At 55.4% G+C, this 17373-nt stretch overlaps 6 protein-coding genes across 6 annotated transcripts; 3 read left to right on the top strand and 3 right to left on the bottom strand.

Moving 5' to 3' along the window:
• Window positions 1-207: 207 nt before the first annotated feature.
• On the top strand, window positions 208-2634 carry G647_08268 (uncharacterized protein; the record flags this gene model as incomplete). Its single annotated transcript, XM_008732580.1, has 3 exons — window positions 208-442; window positions 530-692; window positions 789-2634. The coding sequence occupies 3 exons, from the start codon at window positions 208-210 to the stop codon at window positions 2632-2634; spliced, it is 2244 nt and encodes a 747-aa protein (XP_008730802.1).
• Window positions 2635-3514: 880 nt separating this feature from the next.
• G647_08267 (V-type proton ATPase subunit B) lies at window positions 3515-5267 on the bottom strand (the record flags this gene model as incomplete). Its single annotated transcript, XM_008732579.1, has 5 exons — window positions 3515-4639; window positions 4690-4851; window positions 4902-4957; window positions 5018-5102; window positions 5172-5267. The coding sequence occupies 5 exons, from the start codon at window positions 5265-5267 to the stop codon at window positions 3515-3517; spliced, it is 1524 nt and encodes a 507-aa protein (XP_008730801.1).
• Window positions 5268-7051: 1784 nt separating this feature from the next.
• Window positions 7052-7522, bottom strand: G647_08266 (uncharacterized protein; the record flags this gene model as incomplete). The annotated part of the gene is made up of 1 exon (XM_008732578.1): window positions 7052-7522. One exon carries the CDS (start codon window positions 7520-7522, stop codon window positions 7052-7054), a length of 471 nt encoding a protein of 156 aa, XP_008730800.1.
• Window positions 7523-9680: 2158 nt separating this feature from the next.
• Window positions 9681-10688, top strand: G647_08265 (uncharacterized protein; the record flags this gene model as incomplete). The annotated part of the gene is made up of 1 exon (XM_008732577.1): window positions 9681-10688. The coding sequence occupies one exon, from the start codon at window positions 9681-9683 to the stop codon at window positions 10686-10688; it is 1008 nt and encodes a 335-aa protein (XP_008730799.1).
• Window positions 10689-11753: 1065 nt separating this feature from the next.
• On the top strand, window positions 11754-13737 carry G647_08264 (uncharacterized protein; the record flags this gene model as incomplete). Its single annotated transcript, XM_008732576.1, has 2 exons — window positions 11754-11760; window positions 11849-13737. 2 exons carry the CDS (start codon window positions 11754-11756, stop codon window positions 13735-13737), a joined length of 1896 nt encoding a protein of 631 aa, XP_008730798.1.
• A 744-nt stretch (window positions 13738-14481) lies between these two features.
• G647_08263 (uncharacterized protein) lies at window positions 14482-17186 on the bottom strand (the record flags this gene model as incomplete). The annotated part of the gene is made up of 3 exons (XM_008732575.1): window positions 14482-14544; window positions 14596-17097; window positions 17151-17186. The coding sequence occupies 3 exons, from the start codon at window positions 17184-17186 to the stop codon at window positions 14482-14484; spliced, it is 2601 nt and encodes an 866-aa protein (XP_008730797.1).
• Window positions 17187-17373: the final 187 nt, after the last annotated feature.

Below are 17373 nucleotides of genomic sequence, written 5' to 3'. Positions count from 1 at the left end.
CCACACAGTTTTGCTGCACGCGAGAACATTCGCTCGAGCCGCAATTAATCAAGCACCGACGGAGTACGGAGTACACAGGACGAAACTCTCCACCATCATCACGTATTTTTATTTTATACTTCACCCTATACCCTTATGCACGTTTCAGCCTGGCCTCCCTGATATACGTCTCGCTCTGTCCTTTTTCTCGCGCTCTGATCCCGGCAAATGTCCTTAGCCCAGCATGTCTCGGCAGTCGAAGGCATCGACCACGAACCCGAACCCGGCGATGTAGGCTTCGACACTGAAAGCATCCGGGCCTTTCCTCGATTGTCCAGACAGCCGAGTATAACGCTGAGTATCAGCTATGACCCTATTCCGCCCGCCGTGGGTGATAAGTCCACCGGGGGTGAAAAGTTAGAACCCATTGCCGCCTATGAAGTGAGCCCTAAGAAGAGGATAGGTAAGTTCTCATGTTGCTTCATTGTCTTCCGGGGACTCGGAAAATCAACCTTAAGCTGATAACACCCTCGCCACGCACCGTGTGCAGCCCAGATAGTGATTGGTGTCATCGCATGCGTGACAGCCTCGGGCATCACGTTTGGATTTGACGCTCTGAAAACAATCCTCGTAGCTGAAGGCGTCTACAAGGATCTGTGCACCGAAAAGGAATTGAGGAAAGGTGTCAGGCTGTGTTACCTGCAGGATCAAAGGTACAGTAGTCTGCCGATTCGATCTCATCATTCTGATCATATCCCCTCTTGGCCGGGTCGAATGAGACCGACACTGACGTTGACGTCCTTCCCCAGGCTTAATCTAACGTTCATCATCGCCTCCGTCACGACCAACATCTCGGCCCTCCTCGTTGGCGGTATTCTCGATCGATATGGCCCACGGGTATGCGGCATCATCTCGTCCGTCTTGCTCGCACTAGGCTCACTCTGCCTCGCATTCGCCGAACCTCTGCCCTTCGACGGCTACATCGTGGCCTCATTCCTGCTTGCACTGGGCGGCACATTCACCTTCGTGCCGTCCTTCCACCTGTCCAATGCCTTTCCGCGCTTCCAGGGCCTCATCCTCGCCCTTGTTACCGGCGCCTTCGACGCTTCAGCAAGCGTGTTCCTCCTCTTCCGGATCCTCTATCAATCCACTGCCGGGGCTGTCTCCCTCCGCCAGATCTTCCTCGTCTACCTCTTCACCATCCCGACGTTCATCTTCGTCACCCAGATATTCATCATGCCCGCCCAATCGTACCAGACCCGCGGCGAATTGGCCGAGAAGATGGACCGCGCCCAGGACGCCACGACCGACCTACACGACTCAGACGACGATCTGGACCTCACAGCCACGGACCTCATGCGCATGCGGTCCCACCGCGCCGAGCAAAGGCGGCTGTCCATCGCGAGCATCAACGATCTGCTCGGCACGCCCGCCCAACAAGTCAAGCACGTCAAGAAGGAAGACACTATCCGCGCGAACTCGGGCGTCTGGGGCGTGCTACATGGCCTGCCCGCGTCCAAACAGATCCGCACCCCATGGTTCATTCTCATCACACTATTCACCGTGCTGCAGATGGCGCGCTTCAACTTCTTCATCGCCACCATCTGGTCCCAGTACGTGTACATGCTGAACAGCGCCACCGAGGCGACCAAGCTGATCGAATACTTCGATTTGGCACTGCCGATCGGCGGCATTGCCACCGTGCCCTTCATCGGCGCCCTGCTGGACCATACCAGCACCGTCGCCGTGCTGAACCTGCTGGTCCTGCTGAGCACGATCATCGGCGTGCTCGGCGCGGTGCCGACCGTGTGGGCTGCATACGCAAACGTCACGCTCTTCGTCCTCTTCCGTCCGCTGTACTACTCCGCCATGAGCGACTACGCGGCCAAAGTGTTCGGGTATGCGACCTTCGGCACGGTGTATGGCGCAATCATCTGTCTGAGCGGGTTGTTCACGTTTACGCAATCAGGCCTGCAGGCCCTACTGCACGAGGTCTTCGAAGACGATCCCGAGCCGATTAATCTGGGTCTCGCCACCGCGGGGCTCGTCCTAGGCGTCATCCTCGTCATGTACGTGGACATCAAGGGACGGGATCTGCAGAGGCAAAAGGCCATCGCCGCGGCGCAGGCTGCCGCGCACGCTTCGAGCGTGCCCGACGAGTGGACTCGACTGCTGAGCGTGCCCGGGCAGCGATCCGCGTACGGCAGCGCGAGGAGCCTGGGCAGCGTGCTTGGGCCGAACGGCTCCGTGCCCGTTTCGATCCCGACCGCCGCGTTCGGCACGGGAGGCGGTATCGGCGGCGCGTTCGGCACCAGTCCCAGCATGACGGGTGCGTTTGCAGGCGGCGGCGCTGGTGCTGGTGTCGGTGCTGCTACGGGTGTGGGTGCGGGCGGGGGCGGCGGGGGCGGCGGCGGCGGCGGTCCTGCCCCTGGCAACATCGGCGCCGGTACAAACCTGCCTCCTGGCATGGGCGGCGCGTACTCCGTCGGCATGGGCGGACCGGGGATGGGCGAAGACACAGGCGCGGCCGAGAGAATGCGGATCCTGCACGCGACGCCGAGTCGCTCGCAGTTGCACCGCAATCTGAGCACCGTGCAGGAAAGTGCTCGCGAGGATAGCATCGCCAGCCCGAGTACAGGGCAGTCGGTGCAATGAGACGAGCAACCGAGTCATGAAGCCGGTTTCATCATGTTGATATGCTGAGTTACAAAACAAATTGTGCGTCAATAGACGGGGCACGACAGTGTCAGGCAAAGCAAGGCGTTTCGAGAAGCCGCGATGAATCCCAAACTCCGGGATCTATTGTTGCTGCACTATGCATAGTATTGAGATGTATTGTGTGTGTAATTAGAAGAATAAAATTAATAGTTTCGTCTATCTACCATCGAGCCACCTACCTACCTACCTACTTACCTACCTATCTACCTACTTACCTACCTACCTACCTACTTACCTACCTACCTACTTACCTACCTACCTACTTACCTACCTACCTACTTACCTACCTACCTACTTACCTACCTACCTACTTACCCATTGATGTCTTCATTTCATCTGTTTCTGATCTGAATTAAGCTGGCATGCTACTTCCCTACTCACCTACCTATCCACTACCTACTAAAGGATACTTTATTGAAACCGCCTCCAAAACCCCTACGTGTGGTCTTAACCGATGCGGCTCGGGAGATCCGTATAGATAGCGGATTAAACTGAGCGAACTGAAGAAAAGCTACAGGAGGGCACAGTACTTGGTATACCGACGTCTCCACGCTCACGCTCAAGCAGTATACTTGTCTACATCGCGCAACAGTGACGACCATGACTTGGAGAACACGATCTGCCAAAATCTGAAGCCGTGGACGAGCGCCTGGGACTGACTAAAAGCAAGCATATATCAGACGACCCGGGGCCATACGACCTGATTGTTTCGCTGAGACCTCAAAAGCGATGCCACGTCAACCACGGTTACAACTAATGGATGCCTCTCTACATTCTCCTGGATCGAGGCTTTCCGCACCCCACCTCGCTCTTACACCTAGTCATCCAACAGGTTGGTGTCACCGTTGACCTGCTTGTTACCGTCCTCATTGTCTCTTGTATCTTTGTTGGCCTTCTTTCCATGTCCTTTCCTGGCGTAGAACTCATCTAACAATTTCGGGTTGATACGGTTGAGCAGTTCCTTGGGGAAGATGCGGAGAAGATTCCACCCGAGATCCAAGCTGTCGAAAATCGAGCGCTTGTCGTAAGGGCTTTGGGAGATGAATTGTCTCTCGAACTTGTCCAAGAATTCCAGCGAGAGCTTGTCTTCGGATGACAAGGCTTCCTCACCCACGACTGCTTTCATGGCGGCTGCGTCACGACCAATGGCATACTTGGCGTACAGCTGGTTTGAGACGTCACCATGATCTTTCCGCGTCAGACCTTCGCCGATGGCAGACTTCATCAGTCGAGACAGGGACGGCAAGACATTGATGGGCGGGTAGACACCCTTGTTGTGCAGACCACGATCGACGAAGATCTGACCTTCTGTAATGTACCCGGTCAAATCGGGGATCGGATGTGTGATGTCGTCGTTAGGCATGGTCAAGATGGGGATCTGGGTGATGGAGCCGTTTCTTCCTTCGACACGACCGGCTCGCTCGTAAATGGTGGACAAATCAGTGTACATGTAACCGGGATAGCCGCGACGACCTGGCACCTCTTCTCGGGCAGCAGAGACTTCTCGAAGAGCGTCGCAGTATGCAGACAAATCCGTGAGGATGACTAGAACGTGCTTCTCAAGTTGATAGGCGTAGTATTCTGCCGTGGTCAACGCAAGTCGAGGCGTGATGATACGTTCGATGGTTGGGTCGTTGGCCAAGTTCAAGAACAGGGTCACTCGCTCCATCGAACCGTTCTCTTCGAAATCGCGAGTGAAGAATCGGGAAGTCTCCATATTGACACCCATGGCAGCGAAGACGATGCTGAAGTTTTCCTCGTGACCATCATGGACGCCCTTCGTAGGTTGGTTGACGAGACCAGCCTGCCGACAGATCTGAGCAGCAATTTCGTTATGAGGTAGACCGGCAGCCGAGAAAATGGGGATCTTCTGCCCTCTGGCTACCGAGTTCATGCAGTCAATAGCCGAGATGCCTGTCGAGATCATTTCCTCGGGGTAAACCTTCACCCGGGTCAGTTTGCGGTGGAGACAGTGAGACAGGGCGAGCGTACTCTGGAATATGGATTGATGGGACTCCCGTTGATGTCGAGGTAGTCTTCTGCCAGCACTTTGGGCCCTTTGTCAATGGCTCTTCCTGATCCATCGAAGATGCGACCCAGCATGTCTTCCGAGACCCCGATCTTCAAACTGTGGCCGGTGAACTCGACTTTCGTCTGTAGATAATGAGCATCATCGTAGAGTGTAAAGCAGAAGTTCTGCGCACCTTCTTGACATCAATGCCCGTTGTGCCTTCAAAGACCTGGACGACAGCTCTGTTCCCTGCAAACCATCGTCAATCAGCCATCGTCGAAGATATTTGCGTAGCTGTGACGAGCATACCTCTTGCCTCGAGAACCTGGCCCGACCGTGACGAGCCATCGGGAAGTGTCAGACTGACAATCTCGTTGTATCGGGGGAATTTGACCTAAGAGAACTGAGTATCAGCGATAATGCAGCACATGTCGCGGGGCGCCAGTGCGCAGCTCCAACGTACATTGTCTAGGATGACCAGAGGGCCATTGACACCGCCAATCGTATTGTACTTCAGCCTCGGCTTGACCGAGGCCATACGAGCATCTTGGGTGGCCATGTCTCGAGTTCGGTGAGGTGAGGGTCGATGGTGGTGGTCGAGGTTGGAGATTGAGGCAGCAAGAATTGTGTAGCTACTGAGCACTTGACGGAAGAGCTGTGCAGGACCGGCGGGCCAATCAGAGAGCCACGGTGGCGCAGGCGAGGAGCAGCTGCGACTAACGAGAGATCTATTCTCCAAGACCAAACCAACAGGGAGAGCGAGCTTCGGGGTCAAATCATCGACAAAGATTCTGTAGCGAGGGCGGTAGAGGGAGCTGCAAGCTTGCGGCTGGCGATGCGGTCACTGATGCACCCCAGCACCAACTGCGCCTAACCACGCCCGCCAATGGCAGCCACAGCCAAGATAAGGCCGGTGGGCGCCGTCCGTACGGAGTAACTCCAGGCTGTGGCATGTCAGAGCGAGGACCACAACCTGACTTTCTTTTCATGTGAATCTCGTCTTGCCGTCTGGGACTGTCACGACTGTCTATTTCGTGTTGGGACTTAACTCGCTATATATGGACTTCGGTGATATTCCAGTGTTGCCAGCTTGGTTTTGAGTCACACCGACCTCACTCTCCCTTGATAAGGTAGACTTGGTGACCGAATCACCCATTCGATACAAGATCTTCAGCAGACATGAGACTGTCCAAGCAGGACAAGATAATACTCGAGCGCTAGATCGTACTTGTTGTCCTCATGAAACTACTCTTACCTTCCGACAGTCTCACTTTGACATCTACCTACAGCCTCCAATTTCCATTTCTCTCAATGAGGAGCCAACTGTCCATGCAATCCACAGTTTACAGAAAAGACCAATATGTGGTTCACTTGGCTCCTGGGTTGCTTCGGTCAGATTAGGCTGCAAATCAATGCTGTTCGGGGGAATACAGAGTGACTGCATACGGCCATCTGGTCTCATTGAGCAGCCTCTCGGTCGAACGTTACCAATAAATGATTCCACTGTTCATCCAGCACATGAAGTCGCAGTCTTCAATGGCAGTCTGAGGCACGCAGTCACATTGAATAGGATGGGTATGATGGTAAGGTAGGGTTGGCAATGGTTTGCCATCTCTTGTGCATTGACCGTCACTCTCAAGACATCGCCCAAATAACATTGCCACTACCGTTTTCGAGGCTCTCCGCAGGTGGTTCGGCGGTATAGGTGTCGAAAGCGCCAAATTTCATGACCTGGCCAGCTGGAATCCCCCTATGGAGCGACCTCAGTCCAGAAAACCAGAAGCTCACCTCGACTGACTGCCGTGTCCAAAGCCAACGGTACAGCATTTTGAGGTTGAACTATGCAACCGAAGTTCTCTGTTGCTCCTCGACCTCTCCGTCCCTCGCAACTTCAAGCCGCGAAGGTGTGCCTTTCTTGTTCCTGAATGTTCACACTGTGCCGGCCGGATGCCTCGACGTTATCGCGTAACAGTTGCGTAGGGGTCCCGAATCTGTGCGACGGGGCAATCTCCTGCACCGAACATCTCCTGACTCCTCGAGTGGCATTGGGCTGGTCTCGGGCAGGCGGATTGCGAACTCAATGTTGCAGCGGCCGACTGCAGATTGTGCTTGTCTCTGAGAACCCCAAATCGCTCAAGCATCAAAGGTAGTTGTTGTCGTTGTAAGCCGGCCCAGAAATCTTGGACGCTTTGCATTTCGAGATCTCGCTACTGCGCACCCTCTCTTTCTCCGCGAGTCGTAACGGTGACAATCATATCCCATCCCCGTGCTCAAGTCACCTCACAAGCATGGCAGCAAGACTGTCTACCACTGAAGCGAATCTGTCCTTTTCAGTGTGGTGGCTTACTCCCCCACAGGCTCTGGCCGGGCGCTAAATAGGACTTTAAACCTGATGATTTCGACAATTTCCAGAAGCTCCTGATTTGCTTCGCCCACGTTCGTTCCTGAGTTTGCATCTCTATCATCGCCACTGCTGTGATCTACTTTCTGGATGACGGCCAACGGCTTTCCCAACTTCTTAATCTCACCGGTGAGTCGCTGGTGCTTGCCGACGTAGAGATAGACTTTCTTCATCCATTTACCGTCATCATTGCTTGCCTGCGGGTTGTATAACGGGAACTCTAGGCGGCCGATCTGGCGAGTTGTTGGTACCTGGTTTTCATCCTCTGGCGTTGGATCTTGGAAAGGTCCGTGGATCGTTCCTTGGATTTCGACCACAGCGAGACCGGAAGGGGTCTGAAAAAGAGGCGGAAGTGAATTGGTGCCGGTTCTCGCTGTGCGTGAAGAAGGAATCAAAAGTTCTATTGCTGGCATGTTGGCCTGAATCTTGGTCAGATTCTCAGAGAGGGTTGATAGAACGCGTTTCCACACTGCAACACGACCTTGCTAGATGGTGGACGCGTCGCGTCGGGTCAATATGCACCACCGCATGTTACTCAGTAAGCTGGCATTGATTCCCCGTAGTTTCCACTTGTGAAATTGACATCAAGCCGTTTCACCTCCGCATCACATAGGAGGGATGAAGACGTTTTGCGTGCGCCAGCTTAAAGTCCTCTCTGGAGCCTGATAACAAATCGTCTGCTTCAGAACAGCCGGCCGTCGCGTTTGCCATAGATGTCCCACGACGTCAAGATGACAGCCGTTCATGTGTGGCTGCACCAGGACCGGAGAACATCAAGACGACACCAAGACGACACCAGGACGACATGATGGCGGCAAGCGAGAGGAAGTTGCACTGCGGATCAAGATATCGACTTGAGTGGGCACGACCAGCACCTCCTGCTATTCGTCCCTTTGATGTCCCCTAGTCATTCCCTCCCTCTCTTGTGTATGACTTTTTCGCGACTTTGAGATACGTTCTTTCCTTGAACCTTGGTATCGACTTCACCCTTCCCTGGAAGCCAGTGCTGCCTGAGAGCTCTTCCTGTGACATGTGACCATGGTAACTGTCCTCCAAGTCTGCTCCTTCAACGTCGCTTTGCTCTTCCTCAAAACATGCAGCTGAACCTACACCCGGGTGACAGTGATAGCAACGACGGTGCCATGGTATGCAACAGCTGGGCCAACGACCAGGTTTGCTCGGACTGGATCCTGAAAACATACTGTCATGACGATGCGCATTTGGCTGAGATGGTGATCAGGCCGACAGGGTCTCCAACCAGGCCAAAGTGAAGCAATTGACTGATGCAACGATCAACGGGACTTGTAAGCCTGTCGCGATCCGGGCCATTTGTGCTCTCAACACGGTTAAGGGTTAGCCGAAGTATATGTGAATATACCCTTTGCCCCTCTGCTTGCGACCATCTTGAGTCGGCATCCAGGTCTGAAACAATTTTTCACTGCGAAAGACGAAACTCCGTCGCAAAGAATCACTTCTGGTTGTGATCAGGTGTCGAGTAGCTTTCAGCGGTTGGAGTGAAAGAGGCGGGTCACTAGGAACAAACTTCCCTTGTGGCCAGTGGCCTCATCACCAACATCCGTCGCGCTTGGTGGATGTGCTCTGTTTGACAGGTGCCGAGTTACCCTTTGGCGCTGGAAGTGTGATAACGCAGACCGGCTAGCTGACATTCAATACCAGAGACAGCAGCGTCGTCACTCAATACCACAAGTGAAACTGGCCATGCATAAAAGGGCTGATTCCCCAAACAAGCTCCGGCAAAATCCATCATGGTTCGCCAAACCCTCACACATCTCCATCGACGGACAGATCCAGGGTAGCCCTCACGTATAGCGGCGAAAGAGTGTGACCAGCGGGAACATCACTGATCATTGGGAATGTGGACTTCAACACTGATCCGCGCCCTGAAAATTAGTGCAAAAGAGAACAAACATCCAGAGGGCGCTTTTGGCTCTCTAGTACCCTCAAACTGCGCCCACATCCATGTTGGAAACAGCTTGGCGGGCGACTGACAGAGGAAACTTGACAAGTCTGTGACAGCCTTGCGAGGCTTCATATTCCAAAAGTTCGAGCGGCGTCAAGACCCGAGATCCGAACTGTGCGTGTCCCCAAGGACTCGCTCCGGACCTTTCCATATTGTCCAAACTCGATATCCCAAACTCGATATCCCAAACTCGATATCCCATACTGCAACAGCAAGGCAGAGAATCCCTCCGAGAACTGCTTGCCAACAGTGCGCTGTGAAGATACCAGCAACTCGGACACGGAGACAAGGCAGGTTCCCCGTTGTTCCCCTGGCAATACCACGGTCACAAGAGTTGAATCTGCCTGAATATTCACTTTCGATCTCCTGCTTCCCCGTCAACCACATCAACTGCGCAGTCTCGACCGCGGTTCTTCAATAACCTCCGGTATCGCATCTCACGGTAAGGAAGTGACAACAAACAACGCCTGTTCCTTCAACCCATTCATACTCTCGGTCCTATTCATCCTTCGCTATTACACTAAGCCCTTGCAGCTCTAACCAATAAAACCTCTCCAGCGTCCACAGCGGGCCATACCCACATCATAGTGATGGCTGCCCGGAGAAGATCGGATCGTCTATCAGTCGATCAATCGTCACTCCTTACCTTCAGCGACCTCACTAGCGAGGGGAGTAAGGATATTGGGAATCAGGCAGGCACCAATCCGGACCGTGCTCTTGTTCTTGTGCCCGTCGGTGGACCTTCTTACACATCGACCCGAACGTGGAAGAGCCAAGCCGTCAAAGATAGCGAGGAGTATGAACGATTGCGACACCGCGTCCGCCATTTCGCCCCGGAGCAGTTCAAGCCCCATGCTAAGCCTGGTCGGGGTCCATCCGAAATCTTTCCCCAGAACGTGGCTGAGTGGATAACCCACAAAAAGGAGATGCTCACGATTGCCGAGACGGAGACCAAGAAGAACTGCGACGTGCTGAAGGCTCAGATCGAAGCTCAACAGAAAGTCCCCAAGCAGCAGCGCAAGATCAAGTCGGCATTCGGCGAGGGAGGAAAGGTGTTCAACGACGGGCTCAGCCCTGTGCTTTGTCTCCCGACAATCTGGTCAGCTGAATGTCCCCTAAAGCCAGCGAACTGGCCCAGCAAGGCAGAACTCCAGTGGAACGGTGACAGTCGACAGTGCTCCCTGGCAAGAACCAAGTGTGGGCGATACCTACCCCCTCCACGTGCCTCTACCAATCCGTCTGCGCCGTTCCAAGAGCAGCCCTTTCAGAAGCCTCATGCTGTCGACGAAACCGGCCCTGTCTTTTCATGTGGTCCCTCTCCAGCAGAGTCATACCACGGCAACATCAAGATGAACAGCGACCCGGGATTCGAGGCTGCCGGTGCTTTCTATCTCGGCGCGGAATTGATGAAGGCGATCGGCGAGTGGAAACCTTGTTTCGTCCCGGAATGGCGCGAGGAACAGCTGGCGAGTGCCACGCAAGCGATGGTGATCTATGATGAAGACGGCATGTTCGGGACTCCAGACGTCGGCGAAGCCACCTGGAACGAAGACAGTATGCTTTCTAACACGTGGGAACACCAGCAGGTCTGGTACTAGAGTGCTGGGGACCGGAGGAGCATCGGAGGTGATTTAGAAGAGGATGGGGTGGGCCGAGACATGGAGGTGGTTACTGTTGGAATGTACTGGGGAATGCGGGTTTTCCTTTTGGGCACAGCAAAGGCTTTCCTTCTCTTGTGCGGCGATTTCAACCTGGACGACAGAACATCCCCTTGACGACCTTGATGCCTTCAGCGCCGACGGCTGGTGCTTGTGTTATGGCTTTGTTTTGCTTTTCCTTTCGCGCCAACACCGGAGTCGGATACGATAGACATGACGGAACGACATGACGACCGCGATACCCCTTTGGATATGATGGGCGCTGGTGCTTGGATACCGCAGCTACACTAGGCGCTGGATGATATGACCTGGACACAGGAGTGACGAGCAAACAACAGGGCTGTATCATGCTCTTCGAACGCAGGATTATGTGCCCCCCCCGGAGACGTCATACCCACGATGGTATATGCAAATAATCCAGACATTGCAATGAAACGAGTCTCACTCACACTCTTATGCTGACTGTGCACTGTGGCCTGTATAGAGTACGAGGTTCGTCGTACTGCGTAAGTCCTATGTAGCTGTTGGTCGTAGTTCTCGCTGACATCGCCCACATCGACTCGATTCACCTTCGGCCCGGTCATTGAAGACACAGTACGAGTTACGTCTCGCACTGCCATCCCTGGGGCCCCACGCTGTCCGTCCATTCGTCGACGCCCACCATGCTCCTCATACTCATTACCCCCCCCCACCATTGGCACGTCGGCAGCCCTCATTACTCCGTACTTCCAAGCTCGTGCAAGCCCCAGGCGGCCAAAGCGGAGTAAGGCCAAACCTTGCGGCAGGCAGGACAGTGACGGCCGAATGGCCTTGCGAGCCTCGGTCCCGACGCGGATAGCTGGAGGGAGGGCACGACAAAAGATACCGAACTCGATTCTCACTCAACCGCGCCTGCGGGCTAATTATGTAGCCAGAATAATATATGATGTATCATGGCCGTGTGTCTATCCTATATCTTGACTGCTCCACCATACGCGCACAGTGCGCTGCATCATCGAACCCAGCATGTCTCGTAAGTCCCCCTCCCACCGGCCTCAAGTTCTGTCTGCATTTTCGGTGACTTTGATCCTCTCTCTCACGCACACACCCACCACGTCTAGTGTCCACCGTAGCGGCAGCCATCGCGGGCGGGCTCGCGACCGCGGCATATCTCGACGCGAAATTCCTCATCCGCCATGACCTGGCCGCGGGCTCTCTGGGGGCGGGCCAGAAAAAGGCCATGGCCTTCACGGTGGAACGGTACCAGCAGAACCGCATGCTGATGTACCACGTCTTCGAGGACCAGGCCACGGGGCGGAACGCCGACCAGCTGTTCCTGATGTTCGAGGGCCGGTCGTGGACGTACAAGCAGTTCTTCACCGAGATCCACAAGGTGGCCAACTGGCTGCGCAACGACCTGGGTGTGCGGGCGCAAGAGATCGTCGCCCTCGACGGCGGCAACAGTCCCGAGTTTCTGATGCTGTGGTTCGGCTTGGAGGCCATCCGCGCGTGTCCGGCTTTCATCAACTGCAACCTGACGGCCGGGCCGCTCACGCACTCGGTCAAGCTCAGCGACGCGCGCTTCCTGCTGGCCGACCGCTCCACAACAGATCTCGTGCAGCCCTGTGACGATGAGCTCCGGTCCGCCGGCGTCACGACCGTCTACTATGACGAAGCCTTCCTTGCGGCCCTCACCGACACGACGCCCGTGCCCAAGGCCCTGCACAAAGGCATCTCCCCGACCGAACTTGCCGGCCTGATCTACACGTCGGGAACGACGGGCCTGCCCAAGGGAGTCATCATGCTGCGTGGGCGCGAGCTCAACACCGCCCGCAGCGTGGCCGAGTACCTGAAGCTCAAGCCGGGGAATAGGATGTATACGTGTCTGCCGTTGTACCACGGCGCCGCACACGGGCTGTGTGTCACGCCCTCCATCTTCGCCGGGTCGGCCGTCGTGCTGTCGCGGAAATTCTCGCACAAAACACTGTGGCCCGAGGTGCGGGCGTCCAGGGCCGACATTTTGCAGTACGTCGGCGAGCTGTGTCGGTACCTGATCAACGCACCCCCTTCGCCGCTGGACAAGCAACACAACGTGAAAATGGCGTGGGGCAACGGCATGCGGCCGGACGTGTGGGAGACGTTCCGGCAACGGTTCGGCATCGAGACCATCAACGAGCTGTACGCCGCCACGGACGGCATGGGCGCGACCTTCAACGCCAACAAGGGCGACTTTGGCAGGAACGCGGTCGGCGTGCGCGGCCTGTACTGGAACTGGGCCAACGGGGCCAACGAAAAGAGAGTCCGCATCGACATCGACACGGAGGAGATCCTCCGCGACGACAAGGGGTTCGCCATCGAATGCAAGACCGGCGAGCCCGGCGAGGTCGTCCACCGCATGGACCCGGCCACCGTCGACACCGTGTTTGCCGGCTACTACAAGAACAAGGGCGCCGGCCAGAAACGGTTCATCCGCGACCTGTTCCGCAAGGGCGACCTGTGGTTCCGGTCGGGCGACATGATGCGCCAGGACGCCGACGGCTGCGTCTACTTTGTCGACCGCCTGGGCGACACGTTCCGCTGGCGGAGCGAGAATGTCTCGACCAACGAGGTCTCGGACGTGCTGGGCCGCTTCGACCAGATCGCCGAGGCCAACGTCTACGGCGTGCAGGTCCCCCACGCCGACGGCAGGGCCGGCTGTGCGGCCATCGTCCCCGTCTCGTCCGTCGCGGCGCCGGAACAGCTCGACTTGGCCAGGCTGGCGGAATATCTGCTCTCGACGCTGCCCCGGTATGCCGTGCCCATCTTCTTGCGCGTGGTTCCGCAGCTGGAATATACCGGCACGATGAAGCTACAGAAGGGTCGTTTACGGACCGAGGGCGTCGACCTGGACAAGATCGAGAAATCCGCCCCGGCCGATAGAATGTACTGGTTGCCCCCGAATGGGACCAAGTATGAGGTCTTCGGCAGGAAGGAGTGGGAAGAGCTCAAGGCTGGCAAGGTGAGGTTGTAGAGCCACAGCATCAGGCTGGATGCCGGGTACTGCAAGCTAGAGTCCTACTATACTAGAGCACGAACGAAGTGAAAAGATCTCGCCTTCCACTACTTTCCACCTGAACCAAATGGCAGGTTGTCCCCCTCGGTAGCCGCGTGGAAGCTTGCCCGGTTCAGCACTGTCACATTGTGCCATGTAATGTCGTCCTTCCCCGTGTCATCGACAGGTATCTCTCCATCTATCGCTGCTGGTTACCATAACAATATAGTACTCGGTACGTCTGTTGCCAGCCTCAGGCGTCCCTGGCGAGAACGGCGCATGCAAGACTGATACGGCCTACAGAGCAAGCGGACAAGATCTCCTACCCAGTGCGGACAATTTCAGTAGCGTGTCCGTCCAGCCCAGTCGCCTCCTGACGATGCGCTCTGGCCGTATCTCTGCCGGCCAAGGTTTCTCCAAAAACTACACGTACATATGTACGACCACCCCAGGGTGGTCTCGGGCCATATCTCCAGCACATCCGGCTAATGAATAGCAATTTCTTTGTCCATCAATCGTAGATCGGGGTATCGAGAAGTGAGGCGAGGCGCAGACGAGTGTCGCAGCCAATCATCAGACATCGATCGCGGCAGAAAATTGCCCTGGTGGAACAGGATATCGAAGCCGGAATCGGTTGTCATGCTATAAACACAGAATCGTTGAAGTCGTCATGGCGAAGGGTGTTGAGTGTAGGGATACGGCCGTGGTAGTACGTCAGGGAATCTATTCGAGAGCTCGTTTCAGGTCGTTCCATTTCTGCTTGAGCCCTTCGTGTTCGGCATTGAGCTAGACGGGAATTAGTATTGTGGACAAGGGCTGTCGAGGGAAAGCACTCACTTCAGCATACTTCAGCTTCATTTCGACGAGCTCCCGTTCCATCTCGGCCATCTGTTCCTCCATATGACGATTCTCATTCTGCACCTCGATATTGCGCTGCATGACTTGTTCGGTGGTCGCTTTTAATCTTTCCTCGACATTTGCTGCCTCGCTTTCTGCAACCTTCTTCAGTTCCGCGACTTGGCCGGTCAGGCTTTCGTTCTGATCATGGAGCTCATTGTTCTCGACTTTCAGCCGTACAAGCTCGTTGGCAATCTCGATGTGTTCGGCATCGGACTTTTCGGCCCTTTGTTCCAACGACCGAATTTGTGCAGCTTTCGTGGCGCAGTCAGTCTTGAGATTCTCCATTTCGGTTTCACGCGCCTTCTCGGCTTTGGTTGTCGTTTCCCATTCCTCGCGATAGCGGTTCAACATGTCAGGAGTAAGCTTAACGGCACAGGCATCTTGCACAAGAAGATCCGCTCGATAGACCTCGTTTTCCGATCCCCCCGAGCTGCCAAAGAAGCCGGATTCCAGTAGCGATTTGGAAGATGGTGTGGCATCGATATAGGCGTCGAAGATCTTCTCCTTGAGGAAGTTGGTGAGACTCTGCATGTCTTGCATGCCCAGAAGTGTAGCAGCGTTCTTCTGCATAAATGCCATGCCGAACTTCAGAATGGCGCCTTCAAGACCCTCACAGAGAACCAGGTCGTACACGCGCATGACGAGTTGAAGAGGGAACCGATATGCAAACATCGTCAGAAACCATTGGGTGGCGTAGAGATTCGGGGTGACGTCTCTCCGCTTTAGGTGACAGTACAAAGCGGGTTCCAGGTCTTCCAGTAATCGCTCAAATTGGTACAGGTGGAGATGCAAGCCAGGCATGTCCTGGATGAAGAGATCCCTGACCTGGTATTTGTTCATCAGGCGAACCAGTAGGCAAAAGGCCTCTTCTTGTGGCATGGCGATTAAGAGTGGCATTACCATAAAGTTCATTCCCTGGGGATACCCGACCGCGTCATCAAAGAGTGCGTACGCGCGGAGCACATGGAACAGAGGGTCTTGTAAGCCAGCTGCTATCGCGTACTTGGAGTAGCTTGTCCTTGAGCCCAAGTCGCGCTTGATGGCCTTCTCCAGCTTTGATAGCGCAGCGGAGTCCTCCTTGGCCTTCTTCGCTCTCTCTGCCGCCAACTGGGTCTGGAGGCGGGCAGTGCTCAACGGATCTGTAGCTTCGTGGGAAGGAGAGGGTGACGCAACTCCGACATTAGAGCTTGTGGCTGGCGTTGAATGATCGGACCTTATCGACGATCTCGAAGAAGCGGTAGATTCCTTTTCCTTGACGCTACCATTGAGGTTTCCGTTGAGCAGCGGGGACTTGGGCATACCCTCCTTTGCTGGTTCTCGCGACTTGAGCTCCCAGTAGACGGCTTCTAGGTCCTCATTTTTGCTGCCTGCTAGTACCTGCCATATGACCGGTCTGATGGTCTGAGGGATTCCGCCACTGATGGCTTGGGTGAACTCATCAGGGCTCGTTCGGGCAACAGCTTGTGGACCTTCATTGACGACATTCTGCCAGAAATCCCAGTCGATGGGTATAGCTGTGCCCGCAGCTGCAGCAGCGACCCCCGACACGGTGCCCGGAGGGAGATTCGGATTCGTAGGAAGTGTTTCAGCCATGGGCGATGTAGGAGACACAACAGGAGTAGAGACGACGTTCTCATCCGGGTTAACGGTGCCAGGTGTTGCTATTCCCATACTTAAGCTGGTAGACCGACCGACTAAACCAGCTATTGCACCACCCTCGGCTGACTCTGTACCTTCCAGGCTTGATATTCCAGCTTCTTCCCGCATGCGCAGCATCTTGAATTGCTCTCGCAGCGACGCCCGTTTCGAGCCGCCCGAGCCATCTTGCGCCTCTTCCAGGGCCTTCAGCATCAGGTCAGGATTGCTTCCAAGGGTCGATGTGGACGCTGCGGTGTTCCGCCGGGTGTCAAGCTGGGATCTAGAGGGTAAGGGAGGGGAGCGAGTTTCTTTTGGAGCGGATGTCGCACGGCTGAGCCAGCCAAACGGGGTGGTGGCTTTGCGACTCCATGTGGACGTAGCCTGAGGCTGTGGCGGTAGAGGCGGTTGAGGAGAGGGCGCCCGAGCGTCATTGGAAGGTTTCTTAGGGGGAGGAGGAGGAGGAGCTCCCCACGGCACTGAAGGCAGAGAGGAAGCGAAACCCTGAAATCTCGAAGGACGAGGCGGAGGCTTGGGAGGATCGGATTTCTCAGTTGGGTCGCCGGAGGTGCTGCTTAGAGATTCAGTGGGCTTCAATGTAGACGTTTGCAATTCATTCTTGGTGTCAACGTCTGCAACCGGCTGGGTCGTGGTTATATCGGGTGTCTTGGATTCTGAGCTTCCCGTGCTTTCTCTTTGCGGATCCTTTGCTTGCTCGTCGTCATTGGCATTTGACGGAGGTTGATCCGACGAGGAGGATTCCCGTTTCGAGTTACTTTTGACGTCGCTCGCGTCCTCGAACTGCTACTTCTTGTCAGACGGGAACTTGTGTGAACCTGGGCGTCCATGTGGCTTACCTCGTCGACCTCCGAGTGCTCTGCGGTGGTTGCCATCTTGAAGCCCTCAACAGCGACCAGGCATGCTCGTGTTCTCGCCCATCCAACGATCTTGACCTAGTCTTGCAGCAGAGGTTGTTTTCTTGATTTATTGCCCGTTGGGGATAGCTGGGTGGTTTGTTGGGTCGTAGGAGCGACGGTTGGAACGGTGACGCGAGAGTCAGGCTTGGATTCGCAGGGGGGT

Source organism: Cladophialophora carrionii (assembly GCF_000365165.1).
Source record: "Cladophialophora carrionii CBS 160.54 unplaced genomic scaffold supercont1.7, whole genome shotgun sequence".
NCBI lineage: Eukaryota > Fungi > Ascomycota > Eurotiomycetes > Chaetothyriales > Herpotrichiellaceae > Cladophialophora > Cladophialophora carrionii.
This window is presented reverse-complemented; position numbering and strand designations above follow the sequence as displayed.